Source organism: Pygocentrus nattereri, chromosome 8, assembly GCF_015220715.1.
Source record: "Pygocentrus nattereri isolate fPygNat1 chromosome 8, fPygNat1.pri, whole genome shotgun sequence".
NCBI lineage: Eukaryota > Metazoa > Chordata > Actinopteri > Characiformes > Serrasalmidae > Pygocentrus > Pygocentrus nattereri.
The window spans coordinates 42,780,910-42,804,199 of record NC_051218.1 but is presented as its reverse complement, the minus strand read 5'-3'; the positions used below and the strand labels follow the sequence as shown (position 1 = coordinate 42,804,199).

General features: G+C 43.3%; 1 protein-coding gene across 1 annotated transcript in view; it reads right to left on the bottom strand.

The window, feature by feature from the left end:
- Nucleotides 1-23,290, bottom strand: part of fgfrl1a (fibroblast growth factor receptor like 1a) — a 76,370-nt gene that overhangs the window by 52,638 nt on the left and 442 nt on the right. The window contains exon 2 of the mRNA XM_017716171.2: nucleotides 22,694-22,799. Within this exon, the coding sequence (XP_017571660.1) occupies nucleotides 22,694-22,757 (64 nt within the window). The 5' untranslated portion in view covers nucleotides 22,758-22,799. The remainder of the gene's footprint in view (nucleotides 1-22,693; nucleotides 22,800-23,290) is intronic.

Genomic DNA, 23,290 nt, shown 5'->3' with positions numbered 1-23,290 from the left:
GACATAACCCTACATAACTGTTTATAAATGCGTATTACAACAAACACCCGTCATGAGGGCAACTTCAGCTTACTTTGATCACAATTGGCAAACGTAACCATTAAGGCGATTGATGCTTATTGAAACGAGCATTCATAAACAGTTATGTAGGGTTATGTCAGTTGTAATGACAACCTTATGTAGGTGTAACGTAGCCTTATGAACCGCACCCTACAGTAAAGTATAACCCATAAAGTTAAACACATCTTTTGTGGCTGATAAAACATCCAACACAAAGCCTGCAGGGAGCCAAAAAAATCTCAACTTGTAATCTTTGAGTACTGATCCATGAGAATAGTGAACATTTTGTCAAATTTCAACGAACCTTTTTCAGAGCTGGGATGGTCTTTAACAAGCTATTTAGCTGATGTTAAAGCCCAATTATTTATGTGAATTTACATTCATATATTTCGCTGAATCAACAGGACCGATTCAAAGAAGAGAACAGCCAAGTATCCACTGTAGACTGAAAAGATCTGAGAGGGAAAAAGGTTCTGCTATGTGTTCGAGTAATGAGACACGTCAGAAAATGAAAGACTAGGCCTAACATCATTTAAGCCAAGTGACCTGACTTAGTCCAGACAGTCGCCATTCTGAAATACATAAACCTGTAGGTTCACTGGAAACAAAGAACAGTCTGTCCTTCCAAATTAACCCTGACCACAGCCGTCTTGAGTAGCACCTGTCTGTTCAGCATGAGCGTGAATTAAAAAATGAAACGCAGCAATAAAGTCTGAAAAACAGAGCGCCGTAAAGCAATGAAAGAGACGAGTTTCAAAGGCGTTGTTTTTTTTAGCCGGCAAGCCAAGAACCTGGAGGAGGTTTTAATGGACAACATACTTGCAAGGTTATAAAGACTTTTATAGGAACTCAATGGATGAAAACTTGGGCCTGGATGACAATTATCCAGATGTATTGGAAGTGAAAGGAGAGCTTGAAAAAATACAGTGGGAGCAGAGAATTCCCAAGGCTGCGACCAGCGCTGGAAAGTCAACGGAAAGGCGAGCTCCTTATTGCACACTGGCGGAAAAAAACTGTGTTAAAGGCCACAACTTCAATTACACGTGGCTGCTGTGGGGGCTTTATGTTTCACAGGGGTGAGATAAAAATGACCCAGACCAGGAGCCATGTTAGCCTTGGGCGGACTCAATGATAATGTTGTCAGAGACGAAGAGTGCTGTAACTGGGTTAGTAACGTTTTTGACCGGGTGGTAGAAATTCCAGGGTTCTAGCCTGTCTGGCCAGTGTCTAAAACCATTAAGTCCTCAGCTACAGGCCCAAGAAAGAAAAAAAAAAATGAAAGCAAACTGACAAAGGGACTTTGTTTGGGCAGTATGCGGACCGTATCCCATTGCAAAGGAAACACAGCTCTGTATCATGCAAATATACCCAGTCAGTAAAGCATGTGCGCATGTGTGCTCTTTGGCAGGCCAGAGGGGCTAATTCGACTCTGCAGCTCAGACAAACAGCTCACACAGGCAGAGAATGTGGGGCATGAGTATTATAAGACCTCCACGGGCCCCCCTTCATCCTCAGCGTATGACAAAGCGGGGGAAAACGGAGGGCTATAAATGGTCGCCCACTGTACCACAGACGACACACTGCTCCTCAGCATTTACGCTTGGGGCCTTTCCGCAAGACCACTGGCGGCTTCCTAAACTCTCACTGGTATGAGATGGTCGGGACCTCATAATATCAGGCTGACAACTTGATGGGAAAAAAAAATCAGAGTTAATGTCAGCAAGATGATGAATTACATGCGTTTACAGCATGGCGCATCCAAAAACAACGGTCTATGGTTGTGAAACATGTGGCTTTGGCTTAAATTTAAGGCTTGAGGTTTTGACAAAGGAGCAAGGTGAGGAATGGGGTAAACGGTGAAAAAACAACTGGTGACAAGAGTTTCAAGAGTTCAAAATGAGTCAAAAGGTGCCATTAAATACCAACCAGGCGTAACATTCTGACCACCTCCTTGTTTCTGCGCTCACTGTCCACTTTATCAGCTCCACTTACTGTATAGCTGCACTCTGTAGTTCTACAGTTACAGACTGTAGTCCATCTGTTTCTCTGATACTCTGTTACCCTGTTCTTCAGTGGTCAGGACCCCTGTGGACCCTCACAGAGCAGGTACTATTGGGGTGGTGGATCATTCTCAGCACTGCAGTAACACTCAATGGTGGAGGTGTGTTAGTGTGTGTTGCGCTGGTCTGAGTGGATCAGACACAGCAGTGCTGCAGGAGTTTTTAAACACCTCAGTGTCACTGCTGCACTGAGAGTGGTCCACCAACCAAAAATATCCAGCCAACAGCGTCCTGTGGGCAGCGTCCTGTGGGCAGCGTCCGTCCTGTGGGCAGCGTCCTGTGGGCAGCGTCCTGTGGGCAGCGTCCTGTGGCCACTGATGAAGGACTAGAGGATGACCAACACAAACTGTGCAGCAGCAGACGAGCTGTCGTCTCTGACTTTACATCTACAAGGTGGACTGACAAGGTAGGAGTGTCTAATAGAGTGGACAGTGAGTGGACACAGTGTTTTAAAACTCCAGCAGCACTGCTGTGTCTGATCCACTTGTACCAGCACAACATACACTAACACACCACCACCACGTCAGTGTTACTGCAGTGCTGAGAATGATCCACCACCCAAATACTACCGCTTTTGTGAGGGTCCATGGGGGTCCTGACCACTGAAGAACAGGGTAAAAGGGGGTAACAGAGTATCAGAGAAACAGATGGACTACAGTCTGTAACTGTAGAACTACAAAGTGCAGCTATACAGTAAGTGGAGCTGATAAGATGGACAGTGAGCGGAGAAACAAGGAGGTGGTCATGATGTTACGCCTGATCGGTGTATGTTATTTCACACAAATTCCAAAATCATTGCAATTCTAGTAGCAAGAGACAGACAACTGCAGACGAAATCAGTATGAAAAACAAAACCCTGAGGACGAGGAAACAGCTTGCAGTGCCTATTACAGGTCATATCTCTATAGCTAATGTTTAACCGCAGCCTCCAGTGCACTGATAAACCCTAGGGCAGGTTTGACCGACCACGCTCCTCTTTGGCCCTATCTGGCACACACAGGGCACTACCTCCACTCCTGATAGGTGGCCAGCACCTGCAATAGCTCTGTCTTGTAATCAACTGTCAATATTTGATTACCAGGCTCCCTACATTTGTCTTGGAGAATCCAAACACAGGTTAAGTGGAAGGCCTGGGCAGCTTATACAGCAGTGGTTTATCTGCTCTTTACTAACAACCTTGAGATAAACACAGTTTGTATTTGGCACGATTTCTTGAGGAGATACACCAGAGTTTGTGTTATTCAAGGTCACAGTGGAAAAAGCTGGTATTTTTACAAGGCAAGGAAAACAGAGCGGCTATTACGGTAATGATGAAGATTACTGTGTACACAGAGCTTGTAATATTAAAACTACAGTGAGGAAGCAACCACTTGTTATACTTGTTATAAAAGTAAGTTGTGGCTGCACGCAAAAGACATAACTTCTGATTTTTTGGTATCTATTAAAAAATATTCATGGTAACAACTGCAGTCTTTAAGTTCTAACCTCTAACTAGTGCTACTTTACCTTTAGAGGGCAGTAGTGAGCAATGTGTTTATTTGAGATTGAGCTGTTGGGAGCTATTAAGGATCCACAGCTAGGAAGCACGTTAGAGAATTAGCTCATTTGACCCTGTTTGGCTTGCACTGTAGCCTCTTCAACTCCTTGGGACCACCGGTGGTTCCAAAACGCACCTGGTCATGTTTTTCTTAATGTTCATATTTCATAAGCTCCATTCAGAAGCCGGGAGTCGTGTGAGTCTGTAGCTCTTCTCTCCAGTCTAATAGACGGTGATGTCATTTTAAACCCTTATAATAAAAGAAGCTGAACTTTGTTTTTCTGCTGAAAGTCGACCCGTTTTTCCCCAAATCTGGGCTCTAAACTATAAACAGACGGCGTCTCTTCGGTGATCTGCTCTGGAAACATCACTTTTAGAAAATAACACAAAGAGCGTCGGAGATTTTTGGCTTTCAGCGGTAAATTGTGAGCATATAGAGATATGTGGAGATCATAAAACACAATTTGATGGGAACAACTGCAAAAAAAATAAATAAAAATAAATATTTGCATTTATGCAGTTAGTGAATAATTTTCCTTATGATTTGTTCATGTAAATTCAGATGAACAAACCAAAATATACCCTGGAGAATAAGAGGTTAATAGTTTCATACAATAACAATTAAACTGTTAATCACAATTAAGTCAGTGAAAATGTCATGACTGTGACATTTCTGCATTTTTTCTGCTGGAAGTAGTCGCTGCCAGGTAACGTTGCCTCCGCTGAAGCAATTACAATAGCAACAGTGACGAGTTCAGCTCACTCAAAAACATCTCATCTCAGTTTCAGTGGTTTGTCAGCTGACGATGAGCAGAGGAAAATGAGTTTGCACAGTTAATAAAGGAATAAACTTTGTCATACGGACTAAAAGAGCCTCTCCGTCTGCGTTCCACCGCTGCTGACCAACATTACATTGAATGCAGTGAATTGCTGCTGCAGCCGCTTTCAGAGGAACAGTTTTCGTTTTCTCCCTCAAACATGAGCAGCGACTGAGAGCGAGTGCTCAGCGGAGGGTAGATGACCATTCACTGGCGTCAGTGGTTCCATGTTAAATTGTGTCTGAACCGTCAGAATGTAAATGCTGCACCACTTAATGTGGAATCTGAAAACTCGAACGAGAAACTGACTTCAACCTCGCATCTTTACAGTGTTTGAGAGTCTCGTCGCCGATTAAACGGATCAGGAAACCAGCTGGAGTGTCTACAGACCACGACACAGACTTTTAGCGAGCCGTTTCAACATCACCACTTAATTTCGCTTATATAATAGCGCTCTGGTTATAGTTATTTTCACCTAACTATTAATTTATCACTATAGATGTTAACTTAGCTGATGTTACGGTTCTCTGGTAGCTGTGAAGGAATTTTTCCACAAATCGTTTATATCAGATATACTATTTAGTCTGGACTCCTGGATTGTTGTGTGTTTGGTTCTCCAACAGTTCTGGACACATTCCTGGATTTCAATCTTGGCAACTATGACAAAGATAAAGGGACACACCTTTCTGTGATACAAACACCTGTATTTTTGAGGTTTGTATCTGTCCGAAGAGCGTAAATCTATTGGCTAGGCTGGAGAAATGATTTGCTCTACTCTCTTACAACCTTCGGCTGGCACCTGCCCTCTGCTGAAGAGTCTCACTTCTCTCCTTCTCCTAGCTTTACCCCACTCCTTCAACGTTCCATCAACCTCCCACATTCCACACCGTGCCTCAGCCATGACTAACTCAATTTGCTCTGCGCAGGTCTCTGTCAGAAATGGTTTAGTCCACATGCCTTGCCGGCAACTGCTGGAGACTAAAGCCTCTCCAGACATCCATCTAACATGGGTATGTGAAAAGAAATTGACACCCAATACCGAGATATAATACTGATTGTGACATGAGAAGAGAGCCCTATAGCTGTATGTATTGGGCTAGTCAAAGAAAAGGTGCTGGGAATGATACCGTAACCTCCTGCAATCAAAAAATGGCAGCTGTGGGTAAAGCAATGCTGGCTTGACCCTTGGGCTGCCTTCCAGCCACAGGCTTACACACGTCCTTAACGCAAACGTAAAATTTGCTCAAGTTTTATTTTGAAAATAAAAAAAAGGAAACCAAATATTCCAAAGTGGTGCGATTACACAGTGTATGTTTCTAAGGTAAAGATTCCCGGTCCAGGGTTTCCACATGAAGTACCTGTATTAAATTACAAACGTAGCACTTCCACAGAGCTCGACTGTGCCACTCCACCCCTCCTCCCTCCTCCCATCCCCCCGCCAACTTGTCCCTGTAAAGTGGTTTTGGTCCTGCATTCATTGTGGCGCCACAGCAGAAGAATACCCCTGACCTGAAAGCTGGGCCAGACCCTACAAAGTGTCCATTGACGGTCGCGCCACTCACGTGGCCTGCAATCCTGGAAGATAGTCTCAAATGAATCCGTCGTCGTGGCACTTGTACCTGTCAGTGCACGCCGAATTTTGCCCCTCACACGGCACTGATCTGTCGTCTGCCTTACAGTTATTTTCCTCTCTGCGGCCGTCACGTGAGGGTCACTCTTTCACTAGCTGTTCCGCCCCCGTTCTCGCCTGCCTTCCCTCTCAAAATAAAATGATCAAGCCCACGGGAGCAGGGCAGGAATCAGCTTTCCAAGCCCCACATATATTTAGAAGCAGCCTCATAAGAGAATGGAATTGTTGTGCCATAAAAATATAATTTTAGGCACGTTCAAAATATTCTTAGTATTGAAAGAAGGAACCGAAGTTGCTCAGTGAGAGTGAGAAAGTATGAGAAGGAAAAAAGGGGTTTATGGTCAGGGAATGCAAAACAAATGCTGTAGAGTTGCTGAGAGTGAAGCAGAGCAGTTGAGCTTTGCAAACAAACAGTAAAGGAGCTGTCAGACCTCCAGTGGACTATGGATATGAGGCCGGTAAATGACACCCACACGTGTTCACAGAGATCCCACCTCGTTTCCCCATGCAAGTAATTTTATCAGGTTCAATCATTCATGGGGGTGAGAGACATATTACAGCCAGCAGCAGATGAAGACTCACACAGGTGCAAGCCCGTTCATTCTAGAACAGTCTACCGTAATGCTGGCTGGTATGAGGGACCCTACGGCACGTTTTTTCGCGGATACCATTTGTGTAGTGTGTGTTTCCCATGGCCAAAGTCTAAGCTCCGTGTTCGTGGAGTGGTAAAGCTGTCCGAGTGCCAGAACTCTGCAGCTCTCACAGTCGTACTTGCCATCGTTTCAGATTCCCAAGGGCCCAAACCACTCCCACAACTCTCACACGCTTTACACATTCCAACTGCTGGGTTCCGACCTCAACAGCTGGCTATGCTTTTCAATGCCCCGACAGATGAAAAACTGAAAAGCCACTGACAGTCAAGCTTTAGCTTACCACGCCACACCACAACATTACCATTACTGAGTAATAATAAAATAAACTCAATTCCCAAGTCTGGAATGAAAAAAACAAAACAAAAACAAATAAAGCAAACAAAAACAGAGTGGATGATCAATGGGATTAAAACAGTGAATACATGAAAACAATCACTAACAGGTGGTTTGGTTTAAAAAAAAAAAGAAAAGAAAGAAATTGACCGCCGAACAAACTGCCCCACTACGCTGTTTTGCAACGAAGTGGAACCCTCCAACCAGACACTTAGTGTCCATCAACAACATGCTATGAACGTCGTTTGGGGAGGCATGGAGATCCTTTAACCTTGAAAAGGATATGCCAGCAGAGGACAGATACATCATGATGTTCAAGGGACAAAAAGACAGCTCAGTATTATCAGGGGCAGTAGGTTACATTCCCAAAGGACCTAAAAACACATTTGCAAATAGCTGAGAGGGCAAACTCCATCGCACGAGTTCTGTTTGCATGGTGTAAAACTTTGGAACCAACAGCTTTGGTTTCTGTTTCCCACAGACAGGCACGAGCATCTAACCTTAAATGAGTATCCAGCCCGTTACACAGCATCATTACATTCTACGAGGAGCTGCAACACCTCTTAAAGAGGTGCAGAGCATGCCTGTGCAACCACAAAAAGTTTTATTGAGATGGAAACTATGATGTATGTAAAAAGGGCAAAGCTGTCTCAAATACCATTTGAGAATTTCTGCACAAGCTCTTTCTGGTGATGCCAAAGCAGAGGCCGATTGAAAGGAAGTACTTTTTTTTTTCTTTTTTAAACAGAGATTTTTTAACATAGTGGAACCTTCACATTAAGTCCAAATGCATTTTTTTAACACTCTGAGAAGATGGAGAAGGACGGAAAACTGGATCCCACTGCAACTAAAAGACTACGTTCACGTTACAAGCCTCGTTGCTCAAATCTCTCTGACCTGATGCTTCACACTCTTTCAGATAAGTGATTCAAACCAGTCATTAATGTGAACGAACGAGCGGCCTGAAATGACCCTCATGACCACATCCTACTCAGCAACGTCACGTGACTGAATCGCTGCATCATCAGCACAAACTAACGAGCAGAACGAGCTTCGCTGAGAAGATCATTAACTCTGATCAGCTCTCAGCTTCATTATTAGAGCCAGACGGAGGAGAAAAAGGTGAGATGAGCTGCTTTTCCACCGTTTACAGGCTTTAACTTCTGTTTGGCACTGCCGCCATGGTAACGCTGAATGATGGCGCAGTGGAAAAAAAAGCACATGAATTCCAATCTCAGCATCACATTGAGGTCACATGGCCACGAATAGAATACATATCCGTTCTAGGACCACATATAAAAGTGACTTACGTGTCCACATAGCCCCGAAAACCTCTGAGTCGCATTAGGGTAAAAAAAAAAAAAATCTGATTTGTGCCACTTCAACCTGGTAATGTGAACTTAGCCAATGCTGCACACTAAGTGCACCTATTTTACAAGCATACCAGGCATGAACACACTTGGGCTCTGTTCACACAGCAGGTAAAAGTGGCCCAAATCTGATTTTCTCACCAAATCCATTTTTTTGTTTGGCTGTTCACAATATCTTTTAAATGTGATCTGCATGTGACATCAGTCTGAGAAGATCAGCTCCTATACTGAGCCGCATGCACAAAAGAACAAAGCTTCAGGCGGCTCATCCAGAAGTAAACAATCATGACTGCCAACGGTTGCCAGTCAATCCCGAAGGATCAGCTTCCTCTTCACCAGCATCACAGGAGCCATCATGAGCCTTCGTTGACTGACAGCTGGGCTCATCACCCAGAATGTGCTCGAACCATAAAAAGGGCGCGGTCACTTCTTTGGTTCACATCTTTGGATTCTTTAAACTTCAAACAGACTTTTAACTGTTCTTTGACGCTGCAGCCTCGTTCTCCTACGACCGCGTTTGGCCATTTCTTTCAAAACCTCTTCAAACATGGAGGATTCTGGATGAGTCTTTTCTAATTTTTTAGTACAGACACATCAGTCCCAACATTTATGAGGTCTCAGCAGCGTGAAATGATGACGAATGTCACGCTGGATTGATGTAAAAAGCACATGAATTCTGATGTGGCTGTTCAGTTTGAGCTGCACTGCCACAGATTGGTCACAAGCCTGAATTGAAAATGTCATATTCAATGTGCTTAAAAGATTTTTACCTACTGTGTGAACGAAGCCTACGCTACCTAGGTAAACAAAAAAAAAAAAAGGCATCAATCAGCTGTATGTTGTACTAAGGTTTCAGTTTCAGTTTCTTTACCCTCCGCATTTTTATATTCAGCATGTTGCTTGTTATGAGCCTTTGTGCTCTGCCACAAAGCAAGATGAGCTGCTCTGTCGGCATCATGAAGCACATTTGCTTGAACTGCAACCTTGATATCAGAGCTCTGATCATTCATCCTGATTTTTAACCCATCCGTACAGCGTTGCAATTACTATCCTTTTGATATCCGTCAAAACGTGCACTGATACGCCTTACTGTTTTGTTGTGGGGGCAAATCAGTGTAAGCAGGAAAAATGTGAATTTTTTTTTCTTCGAATAAAGCAAAAAAAGGGGTGTTAGTTTTATTCAAACTGGTTGCCTTTGTAATGAACCTTTAGAGTTGGATTTTACAGCTCTTGGTTGTTTAAAATGTTTTGTTTAAAATCAACATGACTGACTGAAGCTTCGCCCCACACTGAAGGCCCACCCTCCCACTGGCTGATGCACGAGTACGTCAGAGAACATAACCAACAGAGCCATTTTTGGTTGGTACTGTCCGGTTGGGACCTGCTGTCCATTGACACACAGCGCCCGTTGAAATCAATGGCAAGACGTGTTTTTTACAAATACCCAAGTGTCCTTATGCGCATTATGCAGTGTTGCAGGTCAGTTTCTGGTTTGATGTGAAAGACAGAATTAATACATCACTGCTGTTGGAACAAAACCTTGTTTAACTTAACAGGGGAAAGAAAAAACACACTTTACTTTTAATGCAAGTCAATGGAACCAGAACAGACCTTGTACAGACAAACCTGTGTGTGGGGGACCTTAAACTGTCCGGTATAAAACAGTCCAAACTTTGCTGTGCGAAGAAATGCAGCCATGAACGATGTGGCACTCTGAACGCTGCCACCTCCGACACAAGTCCTCATAATTTGGGACTGACAGATCACATACAGCAGATGCTAAAGGAGGCACTAGCAGATATCTAGGCTGTGTCACATAGCTCAGAGGCCTGGGAGTCAAAACGGTCGAGGGTCCATCCGAAGGGAAAAAGCCTTTCATGAACAGACCGCATCTGCGTTTCAGCAGAGAGGGCGACGAGGGGGGAACGAGCGTAAGAGGTGTGGGCTATCAATCATGTGCATGCCTTGTTTTGTTTGAGGCTGGCGTGGCATTCTTTCTCCCTCTCGCTCTTTCCCGTCGAGGGAGCCGCAGAGCACCCCCCCAACACATGACATATACACAGCTGCTGGAAGGGAGCAGGCCCCAACACAAACTGACATGCCAAATCCCAAAGAAAACAAGAGAGGCTGTCTCCAGTCAGAGGATTGCTTTTCAACATCTCATTTGTAACTCGCCCAACAGCTGGGGAAGCGGGGGCGCGGGAGGAGCGAGAGAACGGCGAACCTGAACAGGAGATATTGAACCACAAAAAAGAAAGAAAGAGAAAGAAAAGTGCTCTGAGACTGGACGCACAAGCGGGAACAGCAGGGGAGGACTGACATGTTATTGTAAGACGACTGGTGAGGGGTCAGGCATGCGACCCAACCTGGCCCACTCTCTGGTTCTCTCCTCTGACCCCTGACCTTTTCCGCAGAGAACTGGCCAAACACAGACCACCAGGCCACAACAATGAGCCATTGACGCACCAGGGATCAACAGGCATTGCTGTACACCAGAGAGGGAGAGTGAGTGACCGAGGGAATGAGTCAGGGAGGGGAATATCTGTGACTAAGAGTCAAAGTGCTGAGAGACGCTGTATGACACTCAACAGCTATAGATGGGGAAAAAAGACATCACGTGACTTAGAGCTGGAGGGTTTTGTGTATTCAACGCTTGCTGAGGAGTGATCAGACGGGATATAGGGTCAGTTTCCCAGACAGGACCTTCAGACCGCCGTGCAGGCCAGGACTAATAGGCTGACCGCGGTCTGAGTCCGGACCCAGGCGCTATCCTATGCGTACCTGGACCTATAACCAATAAACTATGATGAATTATTTCATTTCGACAGGGTGGGCTTTCTAGCCTTTATGGTGCCGCTTTAGCAGCCCGGAAGACTCGCAGACCATTTGCGGTGGTAATTTAGTGACCAAAAAGTACTTATAATCTGAAAGTCTTTGCATTAAACAGCGCTGTGTTATCACACGTTCATTCTTATACGACAAACACTTTTTAAGTGTCGCAATGCACAGCGATGGGCGACTGAACGTTCTCCTCATTCAGCAGTCAATGGTTGCTTAGCAACAATACCGCACTCTAAAGGAACTACATTTCTTGGCGGAATACTTGTTTGTGTTGATTATTATTAATAATAATTCAAATCATCATCTAAAACATTGTGTATTTTAATATTTTTTATGTTGGCCGCCGTTTTATAAAAGCAATAAGCCACTCGAGGCCGTGCGTTACTGCGATTTTATCACGTGGAAGGCAGTTTTAGGCAATCTGCCTTGCGTCATGCCAAAGACCACCCTTCCCCATGATAAAATCAGTCACCCACGGCCTCGAGTGGCTTACTGCTTTATTATTTTTTACTCATAGCTCACTGATGGAGAAATTTGGTTGATTGATTCTCAATTTTCGCATAATATCACATTTTGTGCAAATGATCCAAGTAGAAAATGAGGTATTGTAATAACACTGACGTGCTGGTATGCTAATGTGGTGCCTAGAGTCTTATTTTCCTTGTGTTCATCATTTGCTGACATGGAAACAAAAGGAAAAATGCCAGAAATACAGACACTAACCCGTCGATACAGAATGCAAATCAAATGAAATGTGACTCCTTATGTAATTAACTACATATTCAGCCATGTTATTGTGTAATAGCATATGAACAGTACATCAGTGATGATAAGCAGACTTCAGAGTGTTCAAAACCGCTGAGCCGGCATGCGATGGATTACTTTTTGGGTTTCAACCTTCAAGAAATCACCCTTTTCGCAGTTCACATGGTCACCACAGTTGGAGTGTTGCACCCTTGCTCCCCATCACACATTCAGCTGAATATTTTTACAACCGCCCCCATTCGAATCAGCCTGTTTTTCTTCCTTTTACACTCCCAATGGAGAAGACACCTCCCCCACAGAGCAACACGATCCGGTACCAGCATCTAGGCACCACAAGGCACCAAGGCCAGCAGAGGAACTCTTCAGAGTTAGAGAGAACCGAGGGATTGTGAGACCTCCATCAAGCATCAAAAGAGCCACCATATGGCTCTCCTTCTATCGCCTCAGATCTCAGGTTTACTTTTAATGGCTAATTAACTCTAAAGTTCCTCACGCAGGCATCTTAAGGCTTGTTTTTCAGTTACAACACTCTCAGTCAAGGGTCCACTTCCTGAAAATGATGGAACAGAATCGCTGTTCTTTAAATTATAAGAGTTATAAGAATGAAAGGACCAATCCCATTTCAGCTCTCACCCCTACCCCTGAGCCCTCAGCCCTCTGTTTTGCATGTTCATGTCTAGGGTTACTCTGTCCCAATTTTCGTTGAGATAGAGGGGGGGCGGTGAAGTGCTGGGGCTACATGACCCTCCAAACAGAGGTTTTTCAGAGACTCCAAACAGAGAGACATGACAAAAAAAAAGAAAAACCAGAAAGACGGTTGAACAAGAGACCAAAGAAACTACAAATGTGAGAATTTTCTCTGTTAAAAACTTAAAATAACCACTGTTTTATCTTAGTTTAATATCATTTCAGTGTATTTTGGTCGTTTTATTCATAACAAGCATTAAAAATTGTTAATGTCTTGGTAGCTAGCTGGCTAACTTTCCCATTCCACCTTAAATAGTCCAGCAGTTTGGACGCCTGAAGCACCAGAATGTAACTGCTGCACCATTTAAGGTGGAACCGGAAAATTCAAACAAGAAACCGGTGAATATCTGACTTTAGCTTCATATCACTGAAGAATTAGGGGGGGTGATAATAAATAATTGCCCCCCTCTTTGAAGGCGTATGATGCCCTAAATGTAACTAAAGCCCAGCAGTGAGGAGCTGAACTTTACCCTCCTCTGCTGGCACTGCAGACGGGCAGGGTCGCCTACAGAGCGGCGCTAATAGCTGTTAATGAAGAAATGTTTTATTTATTTATTTATTTATTTTTTTTTATATTTGAGGGTCCCATTTGGTAGGGCAAGATTTCAGCCACTACCCCTTATAACTCTGTTCCAAGGGGTTAGGGTGACAAAACAAGGGGTAGGGGTAAAATGAAGAAATGGGATTGGGTCAAAGTCTGGAGCTGATGAAGAGTCGGCAGAATTTAAGGGGTCATTATTATATCCACAGTCCTTTCTGGGTCATCTGCAGTCCCTCGCTCACTCAGGACTTTATAGGGACATTCATACCTTAGTGTGGCGAATGAGATTTACATCTGCAAACCCTTTTCCACCTCATTACAGAAGAATGCCACTCGCAGTCCACTGCTAATGAGAGTAGGTGACACAAACACGGCCCCTGTGTAAACACCATTTGCCTTCACAATAACTTCTTATTTGGGTCCCCTTTAACAATTCCTCCAATTACCTTCCTCGCTGCAGCCAGAGTTTCACAGCTGTGTCGCAGCTTCCCATCCACCCTGAGGGGCCGAGACGCTTCACAGCAGTCATTTATATTATATGGTGGTGGTTTCATCTGTGCTTTCCTCCATTTAACAGCCACATTTCTTCCACATATTTTGAAATGTAAAGGAATGTTTCTTTGATTATATTTCATGAATTAACACCAGGACTTACACTCACCGGCCACTTTATTAGGTTGCTTGTTAACACAAATAGCTAATCAGCCAATCACACGGCCGCAACTCACTGCATTTAGGCGTGTAGAGGCGGTCAAGACGACTTGCTGAAGCGCAGACCGAGCATCAGAACGGGGAAGAAAGGGGATTTAAGGGGCTTTGAACGTGGCGTGGTTGTTGGTGCCAGACGGGCTGGTCTGAGTATTTCAGAAACCGCTGATCTGCTGGGATTTTCACACACAACCATCTCTAGGGTTCACAGAGAACGGTCCGAAAAAGAGGAAACATCCAGTGAGCGGTCAGTTGTGTGGACGAAAACGCCTTGTTGATGTGAGAGGTCAGAGGAGAATGGGCAGACTGGTTCCAGATGATAGAAAGGCAGCAGGAACTCAAATAACCAACCAACATCTCTGAGGAACGTTTCCAACACCTTGTTGAAAGTCTGCCATGAAGAATTAAGGCAGTTCTGAAGGCAAAAGGGGGTCCAGCCATTTACTAGCAAGGTGTACCTAATAAAGTGATCGGTGAGTGTATTTGTCAAGTTCTATATCATGGAACACTGAATTTTCCCACACAGCTGTATGCAAAACTGGAATACTCCCGGTTAAATGACCGGTATTGTTATTTTAAAGAAAGTTAATGCATCCTCTACAGCAGCGGCGTCTAACTCAACCGCTAAAAGGGCCATATTAAAAAAAATTCCATGATTCCAGCTTCTTAACCTCTTATTCTCCAGGGTATATTTTGGTTTGTCCATCTTAATTTCCGTGACCAATTCATAAGGCAAATTATTCAGTAAACCCATGAAATAAATGTAAATTTGTAGTTTATTTATTTATTTAATTTTAAAAGCTCCCTTCAAATGAACAGAACATATTTTATGATAACACATATCACAATATGCTTAAAATTTACTGCTGAAAGGCAAAAATCTCCAATGCTCTTTGTGTTATTTTCTAAAAGTGATGTTTCCAGAGCAGATCACTGAAGAGACGCCGTCGGTTTATAGTTTAGAGCCCAGATTTGGGGAAAAACGGCTCGACTTTCAGTAGAAAAACAAAGTTCAGCTTCTTTTATTATAAGGGTTTAAAATGACATCACCGTCTATTAGACTGGAGAGAAGAGCTACAGCCTCACACGACGCCCAGCTTCTGAATGGAGCTTATCGAATATGAACGTTATGAAGAACATGACCAAGTGCGTTTTGGAACCACCGGTGGTCCTGAGGAGTTGAGGTAAAATTTGAATATTTTGTGGGTTGTTTACTCCTTTGTGACACCAAACTGGACATCTTGAAGGAGTGGACAAAATGAAAAGTGATAATAATCAACAGATTATTTGCTTTGCTTATTGTAAAATGAGGTAATGCATCTACAGACGCAATTTGACAAGGGGCGCGTAAACTTTGCAAACGGGTGTATTAAGAAAACGAGGCTGCAAAAACTTTGAGGCGTCCACACATTTACATATTTCTGCCTTTTCAGCTTAAAGCAGTTTCACGACTCCCATTCACAGTGAAATCATAAGGAGTGTTTTAGCACTGACTGCCAATCAGAACACAGCTTATTTGCATACATCAGTCTTAAAGGCACAGTAACAACAGCCTGTTTAGGTTGGTAAAGGCCCTTAAAAGCCACCTTTTCTCAACTAATCTGTTTTCTTTTTTTCACACCAACACATTCAACTAAAATGCAAACTGGGATACGTTAAAAGTTCTAAAACGTCTATTTAATCATTCCTAGTGAGATGCGTTCCAGAGTTTATGGCTACAAATCTCTCTTTCATCATTACTGGCGAGCTTCAGTGGTTTATAACATTAACAGCTGAGGCGCTTCCTCTCTTCACTGTATCTGGCCAGTAGTGGAAAAAGCTAAAAGGCAAAGGATGTTTTGACACACCTCGGCTCCTTAAAGTAAAGCTCCGGGGATAAATGGGGGCTACCGACTGTGACACCATGTTTCTTAAACAGGGCAAATTAACTTCCCCAGCTTCTCGCTGGTGATAAACCGTGGAAGAGGGTGGGGGCGAGTGGACGAGGCAGGAGAAAGTGAGAAAGTTGGGGGTTGGGTGGTGGTAGGTGGACAAATGTCTACATCTCTGTTAAACTTTTACTCGTTTGCGCTTTCAAATCCTGGAATTTCATTTCCATTCCTGGTGATTCTGTTTTCCGCCACCGTCATATCTGAGCGCGTTGTAAAAGGCGGTTATTTATTTTAGGAGGACACTTCTGATTGTGTGATCTGCTGAGCCGGTGATCCACATCTCCAGGAATATCTTGCGCTGCAAGGGTGGTCGACGTCAGTATAAACAACACAGCAGGCGCCTCCAAACACTTTAGCTCGTGCTCCAACGTCCCACGGACACACAGTGAGAAGCGAGAGGCCGTGCAAAAGAGAGAGACCGCCCTTCGCTTGTTGAACTTTCAGTCATAACAGCCATTAAGTAGAAGCCATTCATTTTTCAGGAGACATTTCTGAGGAGATTAGATGCAAGATAATCCGCTTGCGTAAGGAACGGGGAAGTGAAAGGGGAGAAAAAAGCAGGAGGTTCCAAAACTGGAGCTCAAAAAAAATGATTAAACATTAAAGAGAAATACCGTGCAACCGGAAAACAACTGTGCAAGACCCGGCAGACCACCAAAACGGTCGGCCACCATCAAACAAACAGTACTTTCGTCTTTAAAGGAGAGGAGAAACTCAAGCTCCTCACTTGCTCAGATCTGAAAGGTCTGAAAGGATGTGTAGCTGCTGAAAAGCCATTACTGAGAAAAGGACCGGCCTGTTGATCTCAGAACAACAGACTGGCTACCCCAGAGTCCAGACCTCTACATCACTGAATGTGAAATGGCTCTTCAGGATTGATTTAGATTGTGTTGTACACGGTTCTGTAAAGAGCCCTGTTAAAACTGGTTCTATATAGCACCAATCTCGCCTGAGATTGTGACAATAGTGGAACCCTTTTAGGTGCTATATAGAACCATTTTCCAAAAGATTCTATGTAAAAGTATATCGCTGTTGTCGGGACAAAACCTTGAAGCTCCGAAATGGCAACTTTCCTGGAGAAGGAAAAAACATGCCTCGCTTTTAACGTAAGTCAATGGAACCAGTTGGATGGAACCTTTTCTCCAAGTGTTTCTGTGTCGTTTTTTATCTTCCATTCATCATGAAATTCACACACAATGTAAAGAAGAACAGGCGTTAGGTTTTATTCCCACAGCAGCGAAATAAAACACATTCTCCACCAATCAGAAGAACCACTTCACCATGCAAAGAACCAGTAGGGATGAAGTGGTTATACACAGAACAAATGGCTTTAGATGGAACTCTTAAAGAATTATCTAGAACCTTACACTACGTCAAGGTCCTTTTAACTTCGAATTTGCAACAATCGCTCTGGGTTTTTTTAAACCCACTGAACATTCATTTTAACAGTGAACATCTCTCCTAAATTCTTTAACATGAAACTTTCGGAAGTCAATCAAACTTCCTAAAGTTCAAGTTATTATGAATAAAGAACCAATACTGTCCCATATCTCTGTACATGTGTAAGCTTAGAGCATTTTTTCCCCCAGCACATTTTTTTCAGCATCTTACAAACAATGACATCGATTCAACTTTGCTTCTTAAAAAAAAACACACACTCAGTTTATTATTATGCGAACAAATTGCTCAAATTCCATGTGGGACTGTTAAAGTTTGGCTACAGGGCCAAAAGTGACTTGGCTTTTCATAAACACAGCACACAGGAAAACACGGCAATCACACAAGCTGGAACGGCCAGAGGATGGAGTCAGACTCTAATTCATCCGCTTGAAGATGCTCAGGCCCGGAAGCGTTGCATAAGCCGAACGATTCCGTGTGCCTCTCTGGCAGCCGTATGCTAACCACACTTCCGCAAGCAAACGGAAAATATTAGTCATCTGTAGTCCCCATGTGGCGGAGACCGAAGAGTAACGACTCAATCAATCCTCAGTACAGCACTTTGCAATAAAGCCACCTATTTGGGCTGATGATGGCTATTTGCAGTGCCGACCTGCTGGGCTGCCAAGTCTGGTGAATGATTTAAGCTAAAACTGCTACAGACATGATGGAGGAATTTTCTGATTTACTGCTGGCCAGTTCAGGTGCAAGTACAGTAAGTGATGGATAATGTAATACACACAAAAGGTCATGGGTAAATGATGTTTTAACATCTAGTACTGATTAGTTTTAATCTGTCTTCCTCCAAGCAGTGACTTTCATCAGCGTATTTACATCAGTAATTCTTGGAAAGTTGCATTTCCAATAAAAAATGTATTTCCATAAAACATACTCTTTGTAACTTCGCACACAGTGCCCTCATTAATGTCACACTGTGGTGCATAATGCTATAGAACAGAGGTCACTAATAGGCGGTCCGTGGTCCGAGGCCTGACTCAGACGCTGTCCTATGCAGGACCTAAGACCTATAACCGATAAACTATGGAGAATTATTTCATTTCGATGTTGTGGTCCTATTTTAATCAGTGTAACTTTACTAAATTTACGGTGCCGCTTTAGCAGCCGGGAGACTCCCAGACCAATCGCATGCATTGTAAATATCACACGTGATGCTGCTCAGCCAATCAGATCTGTGCATTACGATGAGCACAGGCTGTGTTTACATGCAAAGAGCTTTGCCAATCCGACTGAATACAACTGGATTACAGATTCAGACTGAGGCGTTTATTTGCTCACTTTATTCAACAATCTGATAGAACATCTTTGTTTACATGCTCACCACAAATAATCTGATGCAAAATGACACGCATGCGTGGAGTAGCGCTTAGAGTAAACGTTACCATTACAACGAGCATCACGTGAGTCCAGTCAGAGTGAGATGAGCAGCAGTGAGCAGTGATTGTGTTTTTAATTGCTTTAAACTGACGTCAGACTCAGGAAAACGTCCTTCACATGTCCTTATTAAAGAAGGCAGAGAGGAAGACGTCGTGTTCTGAGACACATAAGCTGGACGTCCGTCCCACCGCCGTCTTTTAAAGCTCAGAGCATAAACTAGGTCTCCTCTGCAGACCAGTTTCTGCTCCACCATGTTGAACGGTATAAACTCTCACTGTGACCTGACGCACATGCAGAACTTACTTAAACTTCCCGAGAGGGAATGTAATCAGATACAGGCATTTACACAGATATTACTCTTCTACTTAGTGGATTATTTACAGGATTACCCACCTCGTTCAATCGGACAGAAATTGGATTCTGAATGGCCTCAATCAGACTAGACTATTCCGACTGAGGTGTTTACATGGACGTATTCTACTCCGATTGAGCTATTAGTCGGATTACTAATGGATTATTCGGCTGCATGTAAACGTGGCTACTGAGACTGGAGTGAGTGACATCACACAGAGGAGGGACGAGGCGAGAAACAGCAGTCAGAGAAGAAAGTGAGCTGCATTATTTTACATGACATGCTCTAAAAATAGAAAACTGACAATAAATATTGTTGAAATATCACTGAATTGTATTTTATTTGATTGACATTCAGTTGTTGACTGTATAAGATGTTGATATTCCTACTAGGCTACTTCAGTAAACAGTATGTAGCAGTGAATCACAGACATTATGATGTTCTGGACCTTTAGTTGAGGAAATTTTCTTTGACTTTGACTTATTGAATTTTAATTAAAGACTATTTTTGGAAATGAGAAATGTGAGCATGAAAGACCTTTTTGAAGTTTGAAGAACCTGCACATGATAAAAAGGTTCTGGGAAGAGTACTTTAATTGATATAGGACCTATAGATCCATTCAAAAATAGTTCAATGTAGTACTAAAGGAAGGTTCTCCAACTTGTAACAATAACAGAACCATTTTAGTGCAACAAAAAAGATTTTCTATTAGGGTTCTTGAAAGCACTGTACACAACAGGTTGCCTATCGTGGAACCATTTAACAATGCAAAGAACCATTTTAACATTCAGATCTTTGAGTTGTCATGGTAATAGAACATTGACACCTAAAAGAACCACTGAATATAAGCAATGACTTTACTAAACAACCCTCTGAGAACCCTTTCACTTTTAAGATAGGTTCTTTAAACCTTTTAAAAGTTCGCCCCATTCACAAATCTCCTTTTCAAGCGTAGTTCCTTAGAGAACCGAAAGTGGTTCTTCTACGGCTGGAGCGTCCAAACTTTTTTCAAAGAGGGCCAGATTGTACTGTCTTAAATACCCGAGGGCCAACATATTATTCACAAAGTGACTCAAAATACCAAATTTTCTAAATATCAGCGCATAGAATCTGAGCTTTCTGTGAGCTGCTGTTTCCTATCACTGCATAAAAGATACATGAGGCTTCTTTTATTGTTGGATTGTTTATTCACAGCAGTTTGGATCAAGACGTACTTGCAACAAATAAGTAAAATGTCACTTTTAATGTAAGTCAATGGACTTTTTTCCAAGTGTTTTTCATTTGGTCCATTCTTCATGAAATTTACTTACAACATAAAAAGCCACCGGCGTTTTCAGATCATGTCAAAAACTGAAAAAACGTTAAATTGACAAAAAATTTAGATACAAGGTTTTGCTCCGACAGCAGCGAAATAAAACACATTCTCCGTCAATCAGAAGAACCATTTCACCATGAGAGAAACAATACAGCATGTCTAATGCATCAATCATGTTCCTATTCACATGTTTTACTTAAAAAATATCATTTGTGAGACAAAGTAAACAAAAATCTATACGTTTTTGGCTTTTGTTAGTTAAAGTTCTTCACATATCAAATAAACACACTGTAGCCACGTTTTTGTTCAACCTGAAAGGGTTAATATTTACTGAACTATTAAACTTCATCTGATACGATACGTTTTCAGAAGCAGGGGCCAATTAAAATCTGTCTGTGGGCCGCACTTTGGACAGCCCTGTTCTACGGCTTCGCTAAAAGAACCTGTTGTGGCATCTTTTTTACTCCTCGATCTTCTAAGTCGAGCTTGTCTTCAAACAGTCATGCTTAATCGTAGTCGTGGCCTTTTTAGGGAGACAGCAGTGGATCCATAAATATCTCCTTCTAAGACCCCTTGTTTGAGACTTTGACAAATGCAAGTAAACAGCTGACAACACTGGGGCTACCAAGCAACAAGGTCCATTATGAAACTGCAGCATCCAATGAAAAGGCGAAGGGAAGCCAAGCTACTCGCTCGCTGAATCTCTCGACTCTGAAACGCAAGAGACCGCACTCTCTTAATATCTGATTCCCCGGGTAACATGACCACCATTTGGCCAGGGATTGGAGTGATAAACAAGACAGACTTTTGTCTCGTCACCCCCCCCCCTTTTTTTTTCTTTCTCCCTATCAAGTGTAACATATCAAACCGGCCCACGGGTACGTGTCCTGATACAATCGAGGCAGCAAGTCGCCGCCACTGATTTACAAGCCTGGAAACCTGCCGCCCCGCATGGCCGCAAACAAACATAACTCCCTAATCTAATCGCTTTGCTTGCGGCATTTTTGTTTACTTTAGGCTGAGCGTCTCGGTGAAGGCCACGGCTATGTGACCGTGAATGCCACATTGTTCCGGGGCCCCCCTGGCAGATCTTCTGCTCGGATGCCGCTCTCCTCTCTCTCTCGCTCCCTCTTTCTGCCCTTTCCTCTGACTCCCCCCCTCCCAAAACCAACCCCTCCACCCTCCCACCCGCCAACCATCCTTCCTCTGCCAGTCTCGGCGACAGGCTGTTGAGTCTGAGGCGTATGCTAAGGGCAAAAGCGAGACTCCACTAGCTCACGCTTCACCTGCAGCCCTGATGGAGTGCAGTCAGTGAGCTGTGCTATCTGCTCCCCCATCAGCGGCCTGGGCCTGCATTCAGCCGCCGCTGAATGGAAAACAGCGGCTCATTTCGGGGGGCCGAGAAAGAGGAAGGCCGGAGAGCGGCTAATGCGAGAGGATCGCATTCAGCGAAACAAAGCCAGAGGACAGGCTCTTAAAGGTCTCACGCTCCAAACCTGGTCCTGAACTCAAGAGAGAGGTTCGAGGGTTGGGGCCGGTTGAATTTCAAGCGCAGCGCGCTCGCTGGGATGAAGGAGTTTGGGGAAATAAAACGCCTCTCTGCTGTATATGTTTATCCTTTGAGTTCTAAGCGTCCTTTTCAACTGCCCAAAACCAATTTAAGCGGTTGGTACCAGAAAAGTGACTTATGTGTTGATAAAATGAGGCAAAAATTCAGAGTTTCAGACTTAAAAAAAAACAGACTAAACACTGCAGGTATTTACTTCAGTGCGAAACTAACCCCTCACATTTGAGCCCAGGCCTACTTTCTGTCCACAGGCACAAAAACGATGAGATTTATCTCAAGTGAACTGGAAGAAACGGTCACATTTTGCTTGGTGGTAATCCACACCAATTTGACCCAAGTCATCCTACGAGAACAATTCCACCTGAAAAGCCACTAAAGGCGCACAACAAGCATCGAGATCTGAGGTTTAAAGCTCAGCTATGCAGGCAGATACGTGCTAAAATGTGTCCAAAGGGTCCAACTTAGTGTTTTACGCAGTCATGTTTTATGAATGTAAGAATGGGCTGTGTGTTAAGTTATGATACATTGTGTAATAGCTTTTGGCAGCGAAGCCTTGGCCTGTTTCGTCTCCGGCTACTCTATTCGTCATTTATTAGTCCAGACACTTAGCACGAAAACAGCTCTTTCACTCACCCCGAGCGCCGTCCGTCACGAAGATGATGTCAAAAAGGACAAAAACAATCCATATAAGTTCCATGATTCTTTAGAAACGAACAGAAAAGGCCTCTGCGGCTCGAATCTGGGGGGGGAATCAGACACAAGCACTCGGTAAGCAAAGAAAGCTTGAACTCTGGTTAATAGAGGGTAAACATAAGACCAGTTATAGCTCAGTTTCATGATTTCTAACAGACCGTTCCCTTGGAGGAAGGTCAAGGCATTGAGGAAATCTGTAGCACGATTACAGTCTTGTAACCAGTAACAATAAAACCAGCTGTTAATCATTCAACATATTGAAAGTCTGAGAGGTTGTCCACTGTTTCAGAAGCCTGGAAGTGGTTCTTCCTTGCAGTCAAAAAAAAAACAGGCTAACAAGAACATTTATGACAATTATACATTATGATAAGCAGGTTTTTAGTATCTGTATACCTGAAATATGCCTGCATACCACTGCATAACTTCACTATTACCCATTATTTCAAAGAGATGAGAGCAATCAAGTGAAATTAAAAGCAAAAAAGGCTGAAATGCTGAACTGATACTGAAGTAATAGACCACAAAGCACAGACTTAA